This window comes from Sceloporus occidentalis, unplaced genomic scaffold (genome assembly GCF_023333645.1).
Source record: "Sceloporus occidentalis isolate IW3139 unplaced genomic scaffold, rSceOcc1.0.p SCAF_22, whole genome shotgun sequence".
In the NCBI taxonomy this organism is placed as follows: Eukaryota; Metazoa; Chordata; class Lepidosauria; order Squamata; family Phrynosomatidae; genus Sceloporus; species Sceloporus occidentalis.
In genome coordinates, this window is record NW_028317002.1 from 8987561 (window position 1) to 9007664 (window position 20104).

General features: G+C 41.1%; 1 protein-coding gene across 2 annotated transcripts in view; it reads right to left on the reverse strand.

The window, feature by feature from the left end:
- The window catches only part of LOC149300973 (double C2-like domain-containing protein beta), a 216649-nt gene that overhangs the window by 45680 nt on the left and 150865 nt on the right, over nucleotides 1–20104 (reverse strand). For both annotated transcript variants that reach the window (XM_089484551.1, XM_089484550.1), the window contains one exon: nucleotides 12638–12795. In XM_089484551.1, coding sequence (XP_089340677.1) covers nucleotides 12638–12795 — 158 coding nt within the window. The remainder of the gene's footprint in view (nucleotides 1–12637; nucleotides 12796–20104) is intronic.

The window sequence follows — 20104 nt, forward strand, 5'->3', positions numbered from 1 at the left end:
ATACATCATTCATTTACAAATCTTACTGCATGTGGTCAATCAATAGCTGTCATGATGAAAAGATAGCATTACGATGTCATCATCTCAAAATGGCCATAGTATCTTTTTTTCTGTGCTTATTAAATATGCCATTTTATATTATAAAGCATACTCTTATTAAAAAAAGCTCAGTATCAATGATTTCCTCTGCATAATGTCATCAGTTAAATTTGTGAAATAAATCAACAATAAGTGCAGGACTGGCAAGTAGAAAGGGCCTATGGGCCAGTGCTGCTTTGATTTTAATATTTTGGGCCACTACCTATGTCACTACTGCAGGTAGCGGGCCACTGTATTGTGTACAAAATGTTACTTATGTATGTTATGTATGTACTTATATTTTAAGTATGACAGCAAAAAGTGACAGCTGGAAAATTGAGCATAACCATTTACATTCAGTTCAGACCAGGAGAGTCAAAAAAAGGAATAAAAAGGCAAAACACTTGTATCGTATAATCTTTACGCATATTGGAATATGTCACCATACTGCGAAACCAGGACATCTTGTACCTATACCTGGCCCCTTTCGATTATGCCCTGGATTGTGTACACAAAAAGAGACAGTTCCATGTAGACTTAATACAATCTAAATTCTTAGTTGTTGGCCAAATGAAAACTCATCTCTTCATAAATCTTAATAAATTTATAATAATTCCCTAACATAGATTTTCTAACATCTCCTGACAACAGGTAAACACAGCAATGAACTTGTTACAGATTATATATGCGGAAAGAACATGTCCAACGCATACTCCTATGAGCACCCAAGTTGGATTTCAAGAACCCTATTAAACAACTGATATTTTTTTTGTCTAGATATACAGCCCAAATCTGTAGCATTGTAACCACTGCTCTGTACTCCCTCCAATACATATACATATATACTATATGGACACAAGTATTGGGACCTGACCATTACATTGACAGGGACATTGATGACATTGCATTCTAAATACATAGACTTTTATATGAAGTTGCCCCCCCCTTTTGGAGCTATAACAGCATCCACCCTTCTGGGAAGACATTCCAAAAGATTGTGGAGTGTTTCTGTGGGAATCTTTGTCCATTCATTCAGTAGAGCATTTGTGAGGTCACGCGCTGATGTTGGATTCATTACAAAGGTGTTTGATGGGGTTGAGGTCAGGGCTCTGTGCAGGCTAGCTAAGTTCTTCCACACCAATACAATGCATTTTGGACGATGCTATGCTTCCAGCTTTGTGGGAACAGTATGTGAAAGACCCTTTTCTATTCCAGCATGACTGTACCCCAATGCACAAAACAATTTATGTGGCTTTACTTCACCTGGAATACGTTTTAACAATGAAAAATATATTTGCCTGTACTCAAAATGTTAAAAATCACCATTGGGCATGCTTTTTCCTTTTGATTTCACAAAGTCAAACATAGTCTACTATACACATGTTTATGAAAAGGATAATGACTTGCAGACAGTACGATTAGCAAGTCTACCTATTGCTGTAATTCCCTAGTCCTGCCAGTCATATGAATATTTTCCTTTGGTTCCCTATGGTATTTTATAAAAGGCAAGTTCAATCTGCATACAGGGACAACAATTCCAATTTGTCATGTGTTTCCATTTGTTGTGAACAACTGAGATTCCCCTTAGGGTGACAGTCCAACTTTGCATTAAGTCTCATGAGCTCTAATTAGGTGGAAATAAAGACAGTGGCACTTATTTGTTTTATATGACATGCATGTATTAGGATCATTTTCACAATATTTCTTGGGAATTATGTTAAATTTTTAAAAATATATTACTTTGCTGCCAGTCTCAAAAAATTATCAGGTTAAAATCATGTTTAAAATTATATACATCACATGTTTGAAGATGAAGGTTTTCAGCACTTTCATTCTGTTGTAATTTCCCTCTTTCATATTTATGAAACAAAATATTTAAAAAGCTCAAAATATATTGATTTCAGTTTGGAAACACCTCCCACACCTTTGTCATTGTCATTTACAAAAAGGTATGCTTTCATTGCTGTAATTGCGTCCAAATTTCCTATGCTGGGACTGTAGCTTCATTGATTACAAAAGTATACGTTCTCGAATAGCAGTCAGAAATAAAACTATAAATTTTTATCACACCCTCTGCAATGTTGACTAGGCATTATTCCATAGATAGGTGTCAGTATTTTATTATTAGTAGTAGAAGTAGTATTACTACTACTGCTATTATTATTATTATTATCATCTTTGAGATAAAGAAGCCCTCCTTTCATGATTACACATGAGAAAATAGCAAAATAGCATGGCACATAAGTAGAGAAGAAATGCCAACAGGTTAAAGGGGCACTCCGGTTATCAAAGGAGAATCCTATTTAAATAATGGCTTTTTTGTCCCTCACAAATGCATTGGGGGGTTCTGCAGAATCCCCTATGCATTTGCCTGTTTGGCTGAAGAAACCTCTAGCTTTCTATACTCGCCATCAGCCAGCTCCAGTGCTGGCTTTCCAGGCGACTTCCTAGGAGGCTAACAAGATCCCGGTGTACATGCACAGAAAACACTCCCATTGATTTCAAAGTGATCCCTTTCCTGCCAGTGAATTTCTGGTTTAAGCAGCCTTAAGTGGTGTGTAAATGGGACCATGGAGAAGAGCAGTGAGTTGCACCTTTGGATCTTGCTTTGTGCACTGGAATCAGGGCCGGCCTTTGGGGTGTGCGACCTGTGCGACCGCACCGGGTGCCGCTCATCAGGGGGGCATCCGGCACCCCTCCAGAGACGGACAGTAATGTCCGCCGCTGGAGGAGCAGCTTTGCAAGGGAGCGGTATCGGAAGTCTTTAACAGACCTCCGGCTCCCTTGAGTGATTTTAGGCCGGTTCAAGGATCTCCCTTGTGATCCGCGCGGCAACAGCTGCTGTGCGCCGGGGTTTGTTGTCAGATCCCGGCGCACAACACTGAAGCCGCGCCCACCGCTGTCCGTGCCCTCTGACCCGGAAGAAGACAGAAGAACTGAAGAAGAGGAGCGAAGAGAAGGAAAAGGAGCTGTAAGGAGAAAAGAGGAAAGGTAGGAAAGCATTCAGTGAGAGTGGATTGGTATATGTGTGGATTAGTGTATGTGTGGATTAGTGTATGTGTGGATTGGTGTATGTGTGGATTGGTATATGTGTGGATTGGTATGTGTGTGGATTGGTATGTGTGTGGATTGGTATATATGTGTGGATTGGTGTATGTGTGGATTGGTATATGTGTGGATTGGTATGTGTGTGGATTGGTATACGTGTGGATTGGTATGCGTGTGGATTGGTATGCGTGTGGATTGGTATGCGTGTGGATTGGTATATATGTGTGGATTGGTATGCGTGTGGATTGGTATGCGTGTGGATTGGTATGCGTGTGGATTGGTATGCGTGTGGATTGGTAAATGTGTGAGAGTGATGGGTGTTATGCTGTACCATTTCCAATGTCTTTTTCATGATCTAATTATGCTCTAAAAGTACATCATAACTCCCATCACTCTATACTGTTCCATACAGTGGCAGAGCTGGGAGGCAGAGGCCTTGCACCCCCACCGCAGGACTCCTGAAAGGTAAGTGAACTTCAAAGAGGGAAAGGGTAGATAGGTAGATGGGGGTAGATAGGGAGAAGGGAGTGAGAAGGGGTAGATAGGGCAGAAGGTCGAGTGAGATAGGGCAATCATACTCCTATCATGCCAAGTCTGCGAGTACATCCTGGAATCTGGGTATGCCTGGGCATGATAGGAATGTGATTTCTGTTAATCTATATATATGTTATTTAATTGTTTTGTCCTATTTTGGTGTGTTACTTACTTTAAATAAAAGTGTTAGATTTTTTTATGGTGTGGGGGGGTCATATTCGGTTTTGGCCAGGTAAATGCTGCACTTTCGTTTTCAGTCCAGAATTCGTTTCGGTGCATCCCTACTAGTAAGCCAGACAATGAAGTGGTAGGCCTACACCACATCAATGTTTGGCGTAGTATATAGTGATTGGGGTTTTGTTACAAGTTTTTTTTCCTTTCTTTTTTTGGGATGGGGGGGGCGCCAGAGGAGTAGTCTGCACAGGGCGCCAGAACACCTAAGGCCGGCTCTGACTGGAATGAAAAAGGGTCTTCCCCAAACTGTTCCAACGAAGTGTGCAAACAAAGTGATTTTGAGATTTACGCTGGTGGACTTCCCTCTTCAGTTCATACCACAGGTTTTCTATGGGGTTCAAGTCAGGGGACAGGGATGACCATGGTAGGACCATTATATTACAGTCAGTAAATCCTTTTTGTGTTGATTTTAATGTATGTTTTGGATCGTTGTCCTGCTGGAATATCCAACCACAGCTCCTTTTAGGCTTTCTTGCAGACGCAGTCAAGTGTTTTAATATCTGTTGATATTTAATAGCGTCCATGATGCCATGTATCCTAACAAAATGTCCAGGTCCTCTTTCAGAATAACAGCCCCAAAACATTAAAGAGCCACCATCATATTTAATCATGGGCATGAGGTACTTTTATATATATATGGCTACCTCTATGTGTGCCAAACCCACCACCCGATCCCATTTGAAGTAGAGGACTCCATTGGGAGGCGGGTCCCGCCAAAAAACTAGCGGGCGCGGGCGGTCTTGCTGGGGCTGCGGGCGGGAGCGGGCGGTCAGGCACTGTACCTGCGGGTCCCGGTAATACCGCGCAGTCCCGCAAGGCTGCCTTCTCGCTGCTCCCTTACAGTGTCTCCTATCTTGCTCGGCCTAGGAACAAAACGGAGTCACGTGATATCACGTCACTTCCTGTGACTCCGCCTTGTTCCTGGGCGGAGCAAGAGAAGAGACGCTGTGAGGGAACAGCTCGAGGGCAGCCTTGCGGGACTGCGCGGGAAATCAGGTAAGGATGTTACCTGATTGGCCACAAATGTGGCGGGAGCGGGCGGGATTGGCCACAAATATGGCGGGAGCAGAAAACCCCCATTGCGGGAGCGGGGAGGAGCGCGATTAAAAACAGCGGGAGTGGGATTAAAAAAGCCGTCCCGCGCAGGGCTCTAATTTGAAGTTCCGGTAGTGTTTGGCAAACTGAAGACGTTTGACTTCGGTTGATTGTTGACTGTTTTTGGATGAGAATAGGGGCTTTTTCTTGAAACCCTTCCAAACAACTTGTGGTGATGTAGGTGATGCCAGATTGCAGTTTTGGACACTTTCTGACCCCAAAACACAACTAACTTCTGTAATTCTTCAGATGTGATCCTTAGAGATTTACAGACACACTCTCCTCTTCCAATTGACAGAAACTTTTTAATCATTGCCCTGATGGTGGAAATGGGCCTTTTCAATGCTTTTGCTATGTGAAGTCATGGTTGAACAATTTCCTGTTCCTAGTCACCCAGTTGTACTAAAAAAAATATAAAATATCAATGGGAATATACTTTAAATATATTTTATCATATGAATTCATAGAGGTGACAATAATTATGCTACACATATATTAAACAATTTAGATTTTTTGAATTAACATTTGCAATTGTTTGATGTTCATGAGAGCAGAGTACCGTATTTGCTCGATTATAAGACGACCCTGATTATAAGACGACCCCCCAAAATCTTAATATTAATTAATGAAAAAAAGAAAAAGCCTGAATATAAGACGACCCTATAGGAAAAAAGTTTTACCAGTAAATGTTAATTCATGTAAACTATGTGAACTATTGTTTGTTAACCCCTTCAGTACCAGGACGTACCTGGTACTTCCTGGTTAACAGTCACCGGTAGACCGGGACGTACCAGGTACGTCTCCTCCAAAAAACGCCCCCACATCACCACAATCGCGGTGATCGTGGGGGCGCTGCTGCTGCTGTCTGCCCAGGAGTCCTGGGCAGACAGCATAGCCTGTCTAAGCCCGCCCCCAAGCCCACGATCACTCCCACGGAGTGATTTTGTAGGCAGAAACAGCGATTGCAGAAAAATCTGCAATCGCGGTTTCAGCTGCCACAGGCAGCTTCAGGGATCCAACACCCCCCTGCTGCCTGATCGCTCCATGAGAGCGTCAGTGCAGCGTTAACCCCTTCAATGCCGCGATCGCGGCATTGAAGGGGTTAATTCCCGGTTTTTAGGGGGTTCTGCTGCTGGTGGTCTGCCTGGAAGCCCAGGCAGACCAGCAACAGCAAAAACGAGCCCCCAGAAGTCCTCTGATCAGTCCTGTAGGACTGATCAGAGGGACTCCTCCCCTATAATCTCCAGTCTATTGGAGATTGTGTCCCAGCTGCCAGAGGCAGCTTCAGGGACAGGGAGACAGGGTTCTTTGGTCTCCACATGAGTGTGGAGACCAGACCCCCCCGCCCCCACCCTTCTTCAGTTAACCCCTACCCCCTCTTCCTCAATTAACCCCTTCAATGCTGCGATTGTGTATGACCCCCATCGCAGCATTGCAGGGGTTAATATTAGTCCCCACAAGCTTGTGGGGACTAAATATCAATCAATGCTGTGCTTCAATGGAGCATCAGCATTGAAAGAGTTAAAAAAAATAATGTAAAAAATAATAATAATAATAAAAAAAAAAAAATTAAAAAATAAATAAATAAAAAAAAATTAATAAAATAATAATAATAATTTTAAAAAAAATAACAGCACTGACCTGAAAGTCCAGGGTGCTTCCAGGTCAAATGCTGGGCTGATCAGATCGCTCCTGGCCAATAGGAGTGATCGGATCATTATGGCAGCCCACGGATGACCCTGCTCTACAAAGAGAGAGGGGTCATCTAGGGTAATTTTGAAAAAACACAAATTATTAATAAAATGAAAAAATCATAATTATTACCTGATCACTTGTCGGTGACATTTTAAGTCGCTGATTATTGATCGGTCTCCCTGATTGATGTCAGCGGCCTAAACCTGTCACTTACAAGTAATCTGATGAAAAAAAATATTTAAAAAAATGTAAATGCACATGTTCCAGTTTTGCCCTCATAGCTTCCTCAAAAAATACATGAACCATGCATGTGAGGCCTTGTTGGAACCGGGGGGTGTTGGTGAACAAAATGTGGTGCTTTCTTCCACTGTTGCACATATGCTGTGCAAGAAATAAATTTTAACATTGAAATGTATTTGTTAAAAACACAATAAAATAAATTTTCCGTGAACTTTGGCAGACATCAGTGAAGAAAAGGCTAGCTGAAAACTGTCAAAACTACCCTAGTTGAACACCTTGACTTGTCTACTGTTCATAAATATATACTTTTATGGGGTAATTTACAGCAGGGGGCTTCCAAAATGTCCCAAATGGGATATGGGCCCAGGAAACCAATTTCTGAAAATTCCAAATGTGAAAACGAAAATGCGCATGTTCCAGTTTTGCCCTCATAGCTTCCTCAAAAAATGCATGAACCATGCATGTGAGGCCTTGTTGGAACCGGAGGATGTTGGTGAACACAATTTGGTGTTTTGTTCTGCAGTTGCACATATTCTATACAAAATATAATATAAAATCTAAAGCAACATTGCAACATATGCAAAAAAAACCCCAAAAATATAAAAATACCTCAAAATTTGGCAGCAATTGGCGATAAAATCCCTGTTTGAAAAGTGTCAAAATGACCCTAGTTGTACACCTTGACTTATCTACTGTTCATAAACATATAATTTTGGGGGGGGTAATCAGTATCTGTGACAACTATTGCAGTTATTAGACTACCATGCCAAATTTGAAAAAAATTACATTTCAAAAACGTGATGCATGCCTTGCAATATTTGCCCTATACTGGTCAAAATAGATAAAAATCCTGGCCATGTTGGGTGGTTTCCAAATCAGGACAAGTTAATGAATATATTTGGGATAATTTTTTCCCATTGGTTTAATGTGTGTACAATTTGTATGTATACAAAACTGTAAAAAAATGCGTTTTTTTTCATTTTTTCCCCACTTTTTCCAGTTTTTTTCAAACAAAACAATGTACTACCCAGCTTACTATGGTTTCAAATGAAAGCCCTACTTGTGCTGAAAAAAACAATATATGATTTGTGTGGGTGCACCAATTGATAAGAGAAAAATTACAGTTGAAGAAAGACATGGCAAAAACACAAAAACGGCTCCGGTCCTTTAGCGACACGTTAGTATCAAAATCCCGGTCCTGAAGGGGTTAATAAAAGCTATGATTGAGAAAAATATGTTGTTTTTGTTTTTATTTCTTTTTTTTCAACCTGCCCCAGAAAGTTATGCACATCTGCCCCCAGGCTTGCCACTCTGCCCTAGAAATGCCTTATACCCTCTAAATGCCACTGTGCCCCATGATACGCCTTTTAACCCTCTATATGCCACTGTGCGCCATGATATGCCTTTTGACCCCCCTATGTGCCACTCTGCCTCCAGAATTGCCTTATACCCCTATATGCCACTCTGGCATTTAGGGGGTTAAAAGGCATATTATGGGGCAGAGTGGCATATAGGGAGGTATAAAGCATTTCAGGAGGCAGAGTGGCGCATAGAGGGTTAAAAGGCATTTCTGGAGGCAGAGTGGCATTAAGGGGGTTAAAAGGCATTTCACAGAGCACTCTGCCTCCAGAAATGCCTTATGCCCCCCCGTCCATTTAACACTCCCTCCCTCTCCCTCCTCCAAACTTACCGGTGCTTCTGAGTCCCTGGTGCTTAGTCCGGGCAGCATGTAGAGCTCTACGCGCTTGAGCGGAAGTTGTCTACGTGAATCGCGTAGAGCTCTACGCGCTGCCCGGACTAAGCACCGGGGACTCAGAAGCACCGGTAAGTTGTGGGGGGGGATAACATAGGAGGATCCAGGTCCCCTGCATCTGAGTCCCCGGTGCTTAGTCCGGGCAGCGTGTAGAGCTCTACGCGATGCGTGTAGAGCTCTACGCGATTCGCTGATTTCCGAACTCTTCGACCAATTGCGCGGAGCCACCATCTATACTAAGCTTGATCTTGATCGGGGTGCCTACAACCTTGTTCGAATTCGCGCGGACAATGAATGGAAGACTGCGTTTAATACACGATCAGGACATTATGAATATACAGTTATGCCATTCAGGTTATGCAATGCCCCAGCCGTCTTCCAGGAGTTCATCAACGATTGCCTCAGAGATTTTCTTCAACAATTCGTCGTAGTATACCTAGATGACATCTTGATCTATTCCTCGGACCTTTCGACTCATCGCACACAGGTGGCTCAGGTGCTACACCGATTATGGCAACATGGGCTCTACGCCAAGCTGGAGAATTGCGCGTTCGAGGTTCGCAAGGTTTTGTTCATGGGTTACGTCATCACCCCGGAGGGGTTTGAGATGGACCCTTCTAAAGTACGTGCTATCAGGGACTGGCCGCAACCCGTGGGTCTGAAACCACTACAGCGTTTTTTGGGGTTTGCCAACTATTACAGACGTTTTATCAGAGACTATTCTAAAATTGCTGCTTCTTTGACGCCCCTCGCTAAGAAGGGGGCCAACACTATTGTATGGCCACCTGCTGCCGTCTCCGCTTTCGACCGGTTGAGGGAGAGGTTTATCACAGCTCCTGTGCTCCTACTACCATTTGTCCTGGAGGTGGACGCATCTGAGACTGGGGTGGGGGCCGTTCTCTCTCAACGAGCCTCTTTCAGTGGGCCACTACACCCGTGTGGCTATTTCTCCAGGAGATTTTCGTCTGCGGAGAGGAATTACGACATCGACAACAAAGAACTTTTGGCGGTTATACTGGCTCTAGAAGAGTGGCGACATCTTCTGGAGGGTGTACAGGTTCCAACCTTGATCCTGACGGATCATAAGAACTTGCAATATATGGAGACCGCGAAATGTCTCAATCCTCGACAAGCCAGGTGGTCCTTGTTCCTGTCCCGGTTTCCCTTTGTTTTGACCTACCGTCCGGGGTCCAAGAACCCCAAGGCCGACGCTGTCTCACAAATGCACACCTTTCCAGATGAGGAGAATCACGAACCTGAGGCGATTGTACCGGCGGCCAAGGTCCTAGCTGCAATCCACCTTACCTGTCATACCCCTCTCCTGGATCGTATCATCAGGGTGCAGTCGCAAGCTCCAGTGTCTCTACCTGCTGGCAAGCTGTTCGTTCTGGTTCGTTTCAGGTCTCGAGTCCTCCGCATATCCCATGGTTCCAGGACGGCAGGACACCCGGGGGTTACACGCACTAAGGATCTCGTTTCCAGAACTTTTTGGTGGCCAGGTTGGGCCAAGGACGTTGCTTCATTTGTTCAGTCCTGTACAAAGTGCGCGGCCAACAAGTCCTCCAGGAGACCGCCCGCTGGACTGCTTCACCCTCTGCCACTTCCCTCATGGACACACATAGCAACGGACTTTATCGTTGACTTTCCCAACTCCAGAGGTCATACCGTTATACTCATGGTGGTTGACCGCTTTTCTAAAATGGCTCACATGATTCCGTTGAAGAAGTTACCCTCTGCTGCTACGTTGGCTGACGTTTTCGTACGCGAGATCGTCCGTCTCCACGGATTACCGACCGAGATTGTCTCCGACCAAGGCTCACAATTCATAGCACGCTTCTGGCGTGAATTCACTAAAGCCTTGGGTATTACTCTGGCCTTCTCGTCCGTGTATCATCCCCAATCTAACGGGGCAGCTGAAAGGGCCAACCAACATCTGGAGCAATATCTACGCCTTTTCATCAACAACCACCAGGACAACTGGGTTGATCTACTACCCTTTGCTGAATTTGCCCGTAACAATTCGGTGCAGGAGTCTACGGGAGTATCCTCCTTCTACTGCCTTTACGGTCTACATCCTCAGCCTTTTCCTGGGGCGTTTCTCGTCTCTGCGGTTCCGTCACTACAGGAGAGGCTGGTTACCATACGGGCTACGTGGTCATCAGTGCAGGATGCACTGCGACTGGCGGGCAGGTGACAAGAATGTCAGGCTAATAAGAAACGTTCCTGTGCCCCTGCTTATTTGCCGGGAGAGAGGGTTTGGTTATCCACCAGGTATCTCAAACTGAGGGTACCATCCATGAAATTGGCTCCACGTTTTATTGGTCCTTTCCCTATCGTTCACCCGGTCAATCCGGTAGCTTACGAACTCCTGTTACCCCGAACCCTCCGGATTCCTCGAGTTTTTCACGTCTCTCTTCTGAAATCTCTGATGTGCAATCGCTTTACTACGGTGAGACCTTCTGCCGCGGGGGCTTCTGTCGCAGATTCCCTTCGGCAATGTCCTCAAACGATTCTGGCTACTCGCAGACAACAAGGGAGTTGGCAGTATCTGATCCACTGGAGAGGACTTGGACCGGAGAATCGTTCCTGGGTTCCCGCTGCTCGTTTCAAAGCCCCTCGTCTGGTACGTGTCTTCCTTGCCAGGAGACGTGTTGGTCTTTCCAGGGGTCGCCCCTTCGAGGGGGGGTACTGTTACGTACCTGGCTGCTGGTCCCTCCCGGTCCTCGGATCAGCAGCTGCCGCGGAGAAGGGGGAGACCCCCCACCTCGTCACAGCAGCCACAACCACCGCGGAGAAGAGGGAGACCTCCCGCCGCCTACTGGAGTCAGGTCCGGTCCTGCCACGTGCACACGATCTTCTGCACGCCACCTAGTGGCGCCAGCCGATACTACCGCTCTTTTTAGAAATTTGCGATCTCGCCAATCACAAGATGGACGCAGTCCGGAAGTGACGTAACGGACTTGTTGAAAATTGGTGGGAGACTCTTTTTTGGCGCCAAATTGATCCTCCTATTTAAGGGACTCAGAAACCCTCCAGCTTTGCCTTCTGATGGTCGTACCTATCTTGATAGTGTCTATTCCTCAGTAAGCGTTCCTGTTTTGATTCCTGTTACCGACTCGGGTTGTTCCTGTTCTTGTTTTCCTGGCGTTTGATTCTGGCTTCCTCCACGACTATCCTGACTTCTGGCTTCCTGACCTCGGCTTATTCCACGACGATCCTGACTTCCGGCTTCCTGACCTTGGCTTGTTTTTCGACCATTCTACGCTGGTTACCTCTGATATCTGTCTATTGGACTTTGCCCGTGCGGTTCTAGCTGACTACAGGTTCTATTGTACGATGTGCGTGATACTTCTGTGCCCATTTACCAAGGGTGCCAATATAGGTGGAGGGCACTGTAGTGGTGCACAAAGCGAGGTCCATAAAGACATGGTTGGATTTGTTTGGTGTTGAAGAACTTGACTGGCCCGCAAACTTCCCTGACCTCTACCCCATCAAACACCTTTGGGATGAACTGGAATGGAGATTGTGAGCCACATCAGTGCCTGACCTCACAAATGATCTACTAATGAATGGGCACAAAGTCCCACAGAAACAATCCAAAATCTTGGATTCAGAAGAGAGGAAGCATTTATAGCTGCAAAGAGAGGACCTACTTTATATTAATGTCTATGTATTTAGAATGGAATGTCATAAAAGTCCTTGTTGGTGTGATGGCCAGGTGTCTCAATACCTTTGTCCATATAGTGTAGTATTATCTGGTAATGGTAATTCTTAATTAAAAAGTCTAAAAAAGATGATGCTTAATGATTATTTAAATTTTGCAAATATCATTATGCTACAACATGATTAATTTAAATTCTGTCAGATTAGATATAGCTACTTGATCTTACATATATACTAAAGTGTTATAGTTTATCACATGATAACCTGTAAAGTTTGCAAAAGACATCTCAAACTTACGTTTTTACATAGGGATCTGAGTACCCATTTGCATCCATTGCTGCCAGATGAGCACATCGAATGATTCCTACCAAGAGTCCTGACTTTTGGGAGCTGTACTTTAAGGATATAAGAATTCGCCCACGTTCTTCCAAAGACTTGTCTTCTGTTTTATCTATCTGTGGGTGGAAATACAAAATGTTAATGACAGTGTAAGAGAGTTCAGGAAGAGTCTGGAATAAAATAAATATATACACGAGATGAAGATATTTTCATATATTTACTGGGATTATTAAAGATCCTGACATCTATTTACCAGCAATCTGGTTTGTGCGTTTTATTTTATTACTGCTCTGTTCTGCTCTCAATTTCTGTTTTCTCAAAATAATAATTAGTGAATAGAGAGTACAATCTGCTTCTCAAAGACAGCATGATTGATTTCAAAACAAGTGCTATGCAATCCTGATTGTTTTTTTGTAAAAGAAAACAATGTGGGACTACAGAGCTGAATGATGAAAATAATTAAGATGTTAAAAACTAACTACTTTTTGAGTCAATTAAGAATGATGACAATAACACAACACTGCTAATATTCATGATAATAAGATCACAGTGAATAACAATTGATTTCTGCAGTATACCAACAAACAAGGTACTAATAGTTTTAGCAAAATAACTATCCGTCTTAGACACTGTATTAATGATTACTAGACATGTTTGGGAGTTAACTTGACCATCATAGTTACATAGTTCATAAGTTTGAAAAAAGACCTAAGTCCATCAAGTTCAACCCTTCTACCTAACCTTCCTATTCTTGATCCAAAAGAAGGCAAAAAAAACCCTAATTAAGCTTCTTCAAATTCTGCCATCAGGGGAAAAAAATTCCTTCTTGACTCCAAGAGGCAATCAGATTTCTCCTTGGATCAAGAAGCTCTAAAATATTAATGTTATTCTATCATGACATAACAGACTTAGCAGATCAAGTAATTAATGCAATGGTTGAAGAAAATAGAATTTGCTTGATATAAAAAGGAATGTATTTTTTTAATCAATGAGCTATATTACCTCTGCTCCACATATACAGTTCATTCTTTCTGACAGATAAATCTTTTTTTTTTTTTAATCATCTTCCAACCTTGTAATGGGAAGATGTACTAGAACACCTCAAACAGCGTGGATGCAATAACCACTAGGATGTAATGGTATGTCCTTGCTATTTGGCATGATCAGATATAGATAATTAGGCTGTCTAAGGACAGCATGGCCTTCTTTCTGTTTGTAGGAGCCATCATCACTGGCTCCTTGCTGACAGATTCGGTATAACACTGACAGTGAGAGGTTTGACATTTCCTTCATGTGGGGTGAGCGATGACCTCTCAGTAAAGATCTCATAGATCTCTGATGATTCCTCTGCTGCTGATGACACCTGGTGTTATCAGAAAAAACAGCACTATAGAGCATTGCTGTCTGATCGCAGTGGAATCAACAATTAGGACAAGTCCCCCCTTGAGTTTCTACCTTTTCAAATGTGCACTCCCAAAAACACAATACTTGACTTGCATATACCGGTAATTGATTACAGGAGAATCGAGTTCATGTGAATTGAAACTCGTCATTAACATATGAGTTTTTTGCAAGTTGCAAATATGAGTCACCTAACATTCCCAGGAAAATCTAAAATAAAATGCCTCACCCAGCAAACACTAAAACTGCATTTAAACATTGATTAAAAAGACCAAGTGTTCTCTGTACCCCCTACTAATTACAGCAGAGTGATGATCGCTAACACTTACACACTTAAAATACAATGGACTAGAAGAATACAGGACCCAGATATATCCTCCCTCATTCCATCCCCATCCCTTCGTTAGAATCTTATCTGCATCAGACGATAGTGGATTGTAAAATGGCAAATGGTTGTGCAAGCGCATAGTCACTCAATTCATATGCCCTTGCCTGTAACTTGCTAGATGTCCCATGTCATGCACATGTATTTGCAAATAAATTGTATATTAGTGAGTTTTTTTGGGGGTGTTAGCATGCAAGGGCATGTCAGGAATGCTAAGTCTGATCAGTCTAATTAACCCTTAATGTGAATGACCACACCATTCCTCATTAAATAGATGGTATGTTATATTTATTATTAAATAAATGCTATTATATGTGTATGGTTCCTCAGCCCTTGACCCCACCAAGGTGTATGTATATTATATTTTCTGACCCCACTGCAATTCTGCCTCCCATAGGAGGACTAGTACAGGGGCAATTGCTTTCCAGGTCCCCCCTCACCTGATGGCTTAAAAAAAAAAAAAAAAAAAAAAATAAAAAAGAGCTACTTTCCAATTCGTATATGTTTATTTTGCAAAAATCAATCCATGTATCAAACAGTGCGGGGAATTCATAGCAAACAACATCTGTACAAAACTTAACACATTTCGCACCTCACTTAGCGCTTACTCATAACTAACATGTAGTGCTAATTTAACCATGTGTGCAACTTGATAGCAACCAATCAAGTGAAATATCATTAGTGATTAAAAAGCATTTTAGTGGTTACCTATTGGCAATTTGTACAAAACCCATTATTTTTATATATCTAACACAAATTACTATTTGCTTGTTCATGATATAATGAATACTTAGATTATGCAATTATTATGTACAAAACTAAATCATATTTTTTCTAACATGTATAAATGCAACTTGTATGGTTAAACATCATTAAGAAAAATACATCTGTTTTTCTTGATCCTTACAAGATAGATTATCTCCAAGTCAACTTTGCTGAAAGTCATGGAAATTTACCCATGCATGCAGGGTATGGATTTTTATAGATAGCTCAACTAAAATTGTCTCAACCCTTGAGATTAAAATATAGTTTTCAGGATTATGCCAAACTGCAATACAGAAAGTGTTATTTACTTAAATTGTTGTAAAAAATGTCATCTGTTATATGTAGTACAAACCAGCAGCAGGGGCGTACCTAGAGTATTTGGCACTCGGGGTGGATACTGTAGGTGGCATCCACCATTTAAAACAAAAATATTAATTTTGGCAAGAATATTTATTTCACAAATTTGTAAACTGTATGTCAACTGGAAAAAATGAAATCTGAAAATATAAATTAACTTATAAATAAATTAAATATGTTTAAAAAAATAACAGTTACTGAACAGATATGTTACAGCATAACTCATATTACTATGTACTGAGCCAGACATTGATTGTGGTACAGTGCAACCTCCATCACTATACACCGACCCAGACATTGATCATAGTGTAGCATAACCCTTATCACTATATCCTAAACCAGACATTGACGTGGTAGGCATCTGCCCTTGAAACAGCCTGCCTGTGCCACTTCTGCTCCTGAAACATCCTGCCTGTGCCACCTCTGCCCCTTAAGCAGCCTGCCTGTACCACCTCTGCCCTTAGGTACGCTACTGACAAACCGACCTTTAAAATGTAGAATCTGAGAAGCTCCAAATCATATTGTTTCCTAGAAGGATACTCCTATCGATAAACACGTTCACTGTTGCAATTTGGGTAATTTCCGACCTTTTTAGTGCAATTTACATATCAGAGCAGGCTCAAGAGGAGAAAGCGTATTCATGGAGGTAAAATAATAACATGTGTCAGGTTTATCAGAGCCATGCTTATTTCTAATGGAGCCCAAAGGTATAGAATTGTTTGATTTTGGCCATGGGAGGAAATAATCAAGTTGGTAAAGATGACCTTTATTAAATAACTGAATAAACCTAAATACTCTCAAAAACTTGCTTAGTCAATAAAGGTATTATCTGCACCAAATTGGCCGATGAAGCCCTAAGCAAACACAAGCTCATCTATTTAGCAAATTAGAACATCTTTCTTTAGAAACATCATCTTTAGAAGTAGTTTGCAAGCTCTGCTTGAATTCATTAATGGTGTCCTTTCTTGTGTACTTCCCTCTTTTTTTCTTTACCACAAACTATAATAGACCATAAATACACAAAAAGGTAATTCAGTAGGTATGACCTTTTGTCTACTTCTGCTTCTAACCTGGGGGATTGGTCTTTCCATACAATACAAAGGTATATTATAATTTTTAACTTAAACAATGATAGCTTTACCATTAGTTCTAACAACAATGCGCATCAACATCGTATAAAAACTAATGACAAAGAAAATTCCCTCAAATTACAAGGTACGAAAACCCATTCATCGCAGGATCAAGAAAACAGCAGAGGTGGGATTTCATTTCACCTGGTTAAGTCAGGAAGTACTTTCATGACTTACTTTTTATTGCACTAATAAGATGTAGAAGAGAAGATGTAGAAAAGTATAAAAAATACTCTATATTCTATAAGTGTTGCCATAGTTTGAAGCTACATCTTAATTAACACTATCTCTTGTGTAATATTGTCAGAAGGGAAGTAGCATTAAAGCAGCTCTGTCGCTGTTTGAAATAAACCCATTAAAAACTCTCTAATAACGCAGAGTTAAACACAAGGCTTCTTGTGTCTGCCAAATATTTGATATGAGGTATAATAATACTTAAAGGCAAAGGTGATGAATCTCAGTGCCATCCTCTCAATAAACTTCCATTGTGAAGCTCTTATGTTTTTGTGCAGGCAGATGTCTGGCATTGCTTCAGAAAACAATGCATGTACTCAACACTCAACTACCAGTATCTTAGTGAGGGCAGCTGAGGCTGCCAGCACTTTCCCCAGCAGCAAAATACTTTGTCATTGAGTGCTTTTGGTACAAGATAATTTTTTGCATTTTCTTTACGTTACATCAGCAGTTTATGGAGGCAGGAGAATAGGCAACACCAACATTTGTATGTGCGAGTTTTTAGTGTATGACAGGTCCGCTTATTCTTTTTTCATCTAAAGCATCATTATCTCTCCTGCTGCACCTTAGTGGACCTTCTGTCAAATCATATAAATATTTGCTTTCCTGTTGCTTCCCTGTGCATTTACACTGGCTTTGTATGTTCTCTTTCATTAGGAGACAAATCAAAAGCCACCGACTTCTCTGCCGCAGCCCTGGGAAATTCTGCACTTCAATGTTTAAATTAAAATAGTGCTTTCATCTTACTTTCTGAATTGTACTTTAATTAAAGTGCAGCCTTGCAGCTACAAAATTTAGATGTTTTACTTTTTAATGTAAGCAGCTTAAAGCAATGTTAAATATATTTTCTTTCCAAACCTAGGAATAATAGAGGAAAAAATAAAAATAGAGACATACTGAGTTCAATAGATGGAAAGGGTTTTTAATATTTTAAAAAAATTCTGGCTGCTGCAGGAGAGGTACTAGGAAGGTGAGCTAAAGAAGATGGGAGGAAGGGCATTAACGTGAAAATTCAAAGGCGTTAATAAAGAAGTAGGTCTTGAGAGATTTTTTGATGGACGAACGCAGGAGGAAAGATGGATAGGCCGGGGGAGAGCATACCAGAGCATAAGGGCAGCCATTTAAAAATCCTGAGTGCATGAGAACTAGAAGTTAGAGGAGAGGACAGAAGAAGATCATTAGATGGGCAGAGAGACCAGTTAGGAGTGTATTAGATGCCGAGTGAGTTGTAGGGGAACTACTACGAAGAGCTTTGAAAGTAAGAGTCAGGATTTTTAAATGAATCCTGAAGCGAACAGGCAGCCAGGGAGAAGACTGACAAAAAGGGAGAGGTATTATTAAAGCCATAGATGAGGAGGATACATTTTGGCAGTGGCATTCAACGTGGATTGTAGATCGGTGAGACGGATATGACACGGGTTACAATAGTTATATCTGAGGCCAGGGAGCTTGTCAATTCCAAAACTATAAAAAAGTGAGTGTGTGACAGATTTATAAATGTAGCATTTAGTGATCCACATTTACTCACAATGAGAACAGATGTTTTTCATTTTTCCTACTTGTTTATGGAAATTATGGATCCTGAACACAAAAAGCGATTGTTTATATGAATCTTCCTTACTGCAGCTTCGCTTCTTAAAAATAAAGCAGATAAAATGATAATTGAGCAGATGTTTCGTTCATCTCTATGCACTCTTCATTTTTTATCTATAAAATGTTTTAATTAAGCTATAAGTTTTATCTTTAATACCATGTGTTGCATTTTTCTTATTCATACCTGGCAGAGCTATATACACTATTTTAGATATACATCTAAAGAAAAAGGAATAATTCATAGCTCATTAGCTTACATGTTACACATTATTCTGAATAACACACACTTTTGGCATGTTATTCCAAAAAAATGTCTTTCAAAAATGTTGAATTAAAATCAATGTGTAGTGCATAAGGAGACAGAGTCTACATTATATAAATACAGTTTTATTATTTTTGTAACAGGAACTGATTAAGGTTCCCTCCTCTGGTTGATCTTTTTCAATACCCATAAAGGAGAGTTCATTTGAGTTCCCACTATTGCACTTTTAAATGTCTGTTAACGCTAGTGTATTTAATATCTCCTTAACCAAGTGAATATGTTTGATTATATTCCAATGGATGGAGTGTTTTACCTCTGTATTGTAATCCACAACTACAAATGAGGAGATAGACAACCCAAGAATAACGGTCGTTAATTAAAGGCTGTATCTGGTAGATACATCCAGTAGTCCATGATAATAATTTAGTCCGAATTATTTGTACATAGAGATAATAATTTATTCTGTATTATTTGTACTTAGAGCTATTAATTCGTTATTTTGCTAATTCTTAATTGTGAAAAAGCTTTCATAAATGGACAATTAAATAATTCACCCAAATAAAATAGCACCAACAGCACTGACTGATCCCAGTAGAAGATATTTGACTATAAATGATTCTGTAATAAAGCCAATTCTAATGAATGTCCTTTAAAAGGCCACTTGGTTCTAAAATAATTAAATAGTAGCAGAAGATAATGTATGTTGCAGCTCAGTAAAACAGTTTAGTGTTGATGTAACTAGGAACATTGGTAAAACATTTGATTACGGTAATTTATCAAATTGGCCTACAAATAGGATGTAATTGGATGTGGCACTTTTTTATATATTCTTTTTAGCACAGTTGGATCTAAAGGGCTTGAGGCACAATGTTTTTGTAATTATATTAATGGAGCCCTCATAATTATAACAGGGTAAGTATATTATTTAAAGAACATCGTGCTGCAGGGCATAACTATTAACTAATTTGCTTTGTCCGTAAGACAGCACAATTGAGTGCCACAGACTTTGAGAAGCAAGGCCACATTTTTTAGCATTGTCATTGTGTGATATATAGGTGATAACCTTATGAACAGAGTGTATATATAGTGTATATATATATATATATATATAATTTTGAAGCGGTACAGAGAGACAGTCATGAGGAGACAGGAGCAAGTGGTTGCAGGGGTTGCTCGGGCCCACTAGAGAGGCAGGCCACATTGCAGTTGTCACTGTTGACCCCTGTAGTAACGGCACTTAAGTCAAGAGTGAGGATGCTGTTAGGAGGGTATTTAGAGAAATATGACAGGATATAACA